The 5,298-nt window shown below is 56.8% G+C and overlaps 1 protein-coding gene across 8 annotated transcripts in view; it reads left to right on the forward strand.

Annotated features, from left to right (window-relative positions):
* The window catches only part of PGS1 (phosphatidylglycerophosphate synthase 1), a 63,840-nt gene that overhangs the window by 27,414 nt on the left and 31,128 nt on the right, over window positions 1–5,298 (forward strand). For 5 of the 8 annotated variants that reach the window (XM_012661334.1, XM_012661333.1, XM_012661332.1 and 2 more), the window contains exon 8: window positions 2,666–2,814. In XM_012661334.1, coding sequence (XP_012516788.1) covers window positions 2,666–2,814 — 149 coding nt within the window. Of the gene's footprint in view, window positions 1–2,665; window positions 3,087–5,298 lie in introns of those variants that run through there. The other 3 variants (XM_012661337.1, XM_012661335.1, XM_012661336.1) reach the window with 2 other exon arrangements.

The following is a 5,298-nucleotide window of genomic DNA, read 5'->3' on the forward strand; positions in this document are numbered from 1 at the left end:
GTCTTAAGCAATCCTCTCACCTTGGTCTCCCAAAGTGCCGGGATTACAGGCATGAATCACTGTGCCTGGCCCATTTATGATTTTTATTTTTGATGGAGAAAGAGTGCAGTGCAAATAAGACCACAGGGAAAGTTGGTGGGGCAATCTCAGGTGGGTTAAAAACATGAGTTGCCGCTTTCATCCCAAGCGCTCACCTGAAGGCCGCCCTAGGCCTGAGAGGGAGGAAGCAGAGGGAGGTAGAGGTGACAGGGAAGAGAGGGAAGACGAGAGCTAGGCGTATGTCATGCCTTCCTAAGAAGGTGATAGCTGTTGGGGAGGGGTGCTAAAAATATCTCGTTCTTTTTATATGTGAAGCATAGATACACAAACAGTGTACAGACAGATCCCTGTCTCGGGGTCGGTGATGACAAAAATGCACATAATGAAGCTTCAGCAGTGGGCTGGGGCGGCTGCCTCCCCTGATGGCAGACTCCCAAGTGGCCTTGTGAGAGGATGAGTCAGTGTCGAGGTGGGTTTTGCAAATCAAAAGTACGTGTAGGACCAGGCACTTGCCGCCTTCCCTGCCAGACTCTGTGGTCTAGGAGCCGTGGGGTAGACGCAGGGTCCCGGTGGCATGATGCAGACCAGCCCGACCGTGTTGCCCATGTGAGTGTGTGGGCTCCCTAGTCACTCACTGTCGCCTCTCAGGGCAGGCTCAGGAGAGCTGGCTGGACAAGTGGCACTGAGCAGACCCAGTGTTTTTACGAGGCGGATCTTGTCACCAGCAATGTCAAGTGGGAGGAAGCTCTTGCTTTTGGTCTGAGGCTGGCCAGGTTCCCACCTCGCACCTGTCTCTTGCAGCTCTGCACCCCCCGGGCAAAGTTGGGCGTGCATGGGAGGCCGTGGCTGTGCAGAGCCGTGAGCAAAGAGGGCACGGCGGGGCCGCTTTGCCTGGACCACCTGGACAGGGCCGCCAGGGAAGGAGGGCGGCCTGCCCACTCCTGCGGGCCTGCGAATGGCCTGCACGCTGGTGGGCGGTGCCCGTGACGGAGCGGTGCACACAGGCAAGCAAGTGGCTTTGATGTGGCCTCTGGAGGGGAGGGGACAAGCCCATTACAGGAACAGGCGGCAGGGCCTCGTCACCTCTTACCCAAGATGTTCTTGGAAATGCTCTTGCTCCGAGTGAGAATTAGGAAATGGCCTTCTATTTTAGGAGCGTGGTGTGTGTTACATACTGTTGACTTGCCCGTCATGAGCATGCGTGTCCGAGGGCCCTTTGAAAGGGCCACGTTGGCGGAGGCATGTCGTGGTGGAGACCCTGAGGAGGCTGGCCCGCGAAGGGCGCCCAGAGGAGGCTGTGTCCACGGCCACACTGACGCTAGGCTGGGTTTTCTGGGACAGGTGTCCGCAGAGTGGGGAGGGTGTGGCGTGGGGAGAGGCTGGAGACCAAGTCCAAGTCTGGGCTCCCACTAGGAGGAAGGAAGTCTTGGGCAGCAGATGTCCTTGGGACGTTAGGTGTTGGGAATAGTCTTTTTAGGAGAAGTAGTTCTGATGGGGGCTGGGCCATGAAAACAGGCCCTGGAACTCTGGGGAGGGCACAGGATGAGGCGCAGAACCCAGTGCCTGCGTTTTGTCACCTCAGGTGGCATTTCAGGATTCTGAGAGTGCCCACGACCTTCATTACAGAAACGTCCCCATGACGTGGCTCTCATTGCCACACAGGTTGCTCCGTCTGTGCCTTGTTTTTTCTCTGACTGTGCATTAACAGGCTCATTTCCTGGCAAAAAGGGGAGACGGTGCTCTCTGGGTGCTGTGGCCCCGATGGACTGCCTCGTCCAGCCTGGAAGGCCCCGAGCCCCAGGGCCAGTGACAGCAGAGCTCTCACTTCTGTGATCTGTTTTGGGCTTTGTAGTTTTTCTGGAGTATGACAGCCTGGAATAGGGGGCTGGGTTAGGGAGACTGTGTCCCTTAGGTGGGAAGGGCACAGATGTCCTACCCAGGACCTATAGTCAGGCAGCCAACCTTCCAGCTGACCTGTTCTTACCAAGCACCTTTGTCACCCGTGTAACCAGCCCCAAGCGTGCTGGCTCAGGTAGAAAGGATTGCTCTTTCCACCTGCCGTGTTGAACACAGTGGGGGCTTCTTCCCTGAGCAGCAGGTGTGCTCTGACCTGTGCTCCTTCCCTGGTGCTTGCAGGAAGACACGACTGAGCCTCTGGCCAGCGTGGACCGGGAGCCTAGCCGGCAGCATCAGCAGGCCAGGATGTGGCCAGGGCAGTTTAGAGAGGGGAATCTGAGGCCCTTTGCTCTCGGGGGAGAAGCTCTGGTGAGCGCTTGGGGCAGGGGTGTGTGTGAGCAGACCCTGGAGACACATCGCCAGGGCGGTTCCCTTTGGGAACCCCATTCTTGTCCTGCTTGGGAAGTGAGGTGCAGAGTGGTAGGAACAAAGAGCAGTGGTTGAGCTGAGGTATCTGGGAGGGCCAGGCTGTGCCCTGTGCCCCCGTGCTTCCCACGGCACCTGGGTGGGGGTTGGAAGGGTGCGTCCTAGCTTAGCCTGTCTACAGTGGCCACCTCGTGTCCCGTGAGCCCTCTGGTCAGCTGCTTTTCTCTTAGGTTGAAACTGTGTGGAGAAGACTTCAGCAGATGCTGTGCTCATTTCCTGTCTGCACGTTTGCTTTTCCCTGCAGGCCTCTGGCTGTACCTGGCAGGGAGCAGCCTGCCCTGTCTCACGCTGATTGGCTCTCCTAATTTTGGGTACAGGTCAGTTCACCGGGACCTGGAGGCCCAGATTGCTATCGTGACGGAGAACCGAGCTCTGCAGCAGCAGCTTCACCAGGTTGGTCAGAGCAGGTGGGGTTCCCTGGGGTGCGTGGGGTGTACCCGGGGGCTTGCACACATCGCCAGGCTGCCCTGAGCTGAGACGGCGAGTGGGATGCGGAGCAGAGTGAGGAGGGTGCGGGGTCCCTGTGAGTCTGCGGTGGTGGGGTGGCCGGGCCTTGGAGAGAAGCCTGCCACAGAGCCACCCTTTGAAGACCATGGCCGTGCCTGCGACTGCTGCAGCTACCCACCCCCCGCACTTCTTCCCTGCGCTGGAAGGGACTACCATCTTCTCGCGGGGCGTGAATAATGCAGCCCTGGAGCCCAGCCTCTTCTGAGAGTGAGGGTCGGCTGTTAAAGGGTCTGCAGCAGTTTCTCCCGCCCTTTGATCACAGTCGTAGTTTGTTTTTGTTTTTTGATTTTTTTTTACAGTAGGAACGACCTTTGTTGGTTGCAACTCGAAGTATAAGAGGAGGGCATAGCACAGCTCCTGCTCCTGGGGCGGTCCGTGGTCTCTGCTGCCGTCCTCCATTTTTTTCCTTTAAAGTAGGTGATAGAAGGTTACCGGGAATTTATTAGTGCTTTATATGAATCTCTGTTTTTGATAACCAGCAACCACGCTGGTGGACGTTTAGGACGGAAGCACGTTACCCGCGTGTGTGAGCCCTAGACGGGGCTCTGGCTTCATGGATTGTGACATTTACGGTCACACCTTTCCACGCGAGGTGCCACCTTCCCTTCCCGAGTCGCGGGAATGCAGGTAACACTGCTGCAGGCGGCCTCAGAAGCATCGGGTGCTGACTTTGTTAAGCTTTTATGTGCTGGTGTCTGGGAATTGCTGCTGCAGACTGTCGGGGCCTTTGTTGATGGGACCGGGAAATGCTAACTGCTGGGCTCCCTGGGCTCTGCCCTCCTGCCGTCTGGGAATCCCGTCAGTGACGGCGGGGGCCTTGGTGCCAGGTGGGGCTCGTGACCAGGCACAAGGGGAAGTTACAGTGGTCATGCTCTGGGTGACCAGTGGAGTCACTGGATTTGTTCAGCAAGTTTCCTCCTGCAGTGAGGTTTACAGCAAATGACCGAGGAACCCCCACAGCTGAGAGATTCCAGTAACAGGGTGACAGCCGGCCTCGGAGCCAGGCGAGTGGGAAAGACATGAACCTGCAGCTGTCAGCAGCAGGGTCTCCTGGCTTCTTGCCTCAGTCTCAGAGAGAGCCCATGGCCTCCTCCCTTGGCACGGCTCTGCTCCAAATCGGTACAGAGTCGCTGGTGACTTTGGCCTGGGGCCAGGATGTGTTCTGCGTGGATCCGGGGTGATTTGGGGGAGCAAGTCCCCCAGGCCTGTGCCCAGTGTCCTGGTGTTGACCGTTTTCCCCCACTTCCCGAGTAAGGGAACTGAACCCACATCCTGGATCTTGAGAAAAGCTGGGGCCGGTTGTGGTCAGGAGCTGCTTTCTCAAATGACATATTTGGGATATTTTCTTTTTCTTCCCAAACCTGAATCCCAGGAGCTTTTGATTGTGGGAGGGTGGTAGCTCATGCTGCTGTAGCTCTTCCATTCTTTAGAGATAGATTGATTTTTGTGCTCGTGAAATGCAGTAATACATTTCTAGATAGTTCTGCCTATATACTTACATACTGGGACTGTAGCTGCTCTCCTGGGCCCTGCAGTGCCTGGTCTCTAGAGTGCCAGGTTCTGCTGGGACTGCCCAGTCACACAGCCTCCCCATAGCCCAGAAAGTCCCTAAAATCCCAGCTGTCGGGGCTCCCTGCTCTCAGAAGCCGCCTCTAGAGTTCTTGCAATCCAGGCAAGGGCCCTGTTCGTGTCGCACTGAGCAGTGGGAATGGGGAGATGTTGTTGTCAGAATCAGAAGTCCTCCCTCCTCCTAGTGCATACAGTAAAAACTGAAAGCTTCCTGGTTTTGTTCAGAGAACATGGTTTACCACTTGTGACCCAAGAAATACTCCCTTGAACAGCATTGTAACCTCGATCAGCTGACTTCCTTCTCCATCCCTGTTGTGGAGTCTATGAGGAAACTTAAGTGTTTCTGGTAATTTAATTGAAATCTTGGCTGGGTATTCATTTGAAAACATAAAGCTGGAGCCGGGTCTGTGGAGACTTCTACAAACCAGCCCCCCGAGACCAGAGCTGGCTCCTCTGTCGGGCACATCCAGCGGGGATTTGGACCTCAGCAGCAGCAGTTAGGAGGCCAGAGAGTGAGGCGCCCTCATCCGTGACACGTGGGTCGTGGGTCTTCTCTGTCCGGAAGTGCCACATGGACCCACGACGGGGCTGTGAGCCTGGGAAGGGTGCACCAGCTCCCCCCAGCCCTTGATGGGAAAGCCGAGGACACGTTCTGTGGCGTCCTGGAAGGCGAGGGGGCCTCGTCCAGTTCTCATGGGGCACAGGAGTTGCCAGGGGCACGTCCTCCCTTCCTGCTTCCAGAGCAGAGACGTCTCGCTCATGCTCCTGGGCCTACAGTTGGCAGAGCTCTTTCCTGGCCAC

This window comes from Propithecus coquereli, unplaced genomic scaffold (genome assembly GCF_000956105.1).
Source record: "Propithecus coquereli isolate 6110/MARCELLA unplaced genomic scaffold, Pcoq_1.0 Scaffold706, whole genome shotgun sequence".
NCBI lineage: Eukaryota > Metazoa > Chordata > Mammalia > Primates > Indriidae > Propithecus > Propithecus coquereli.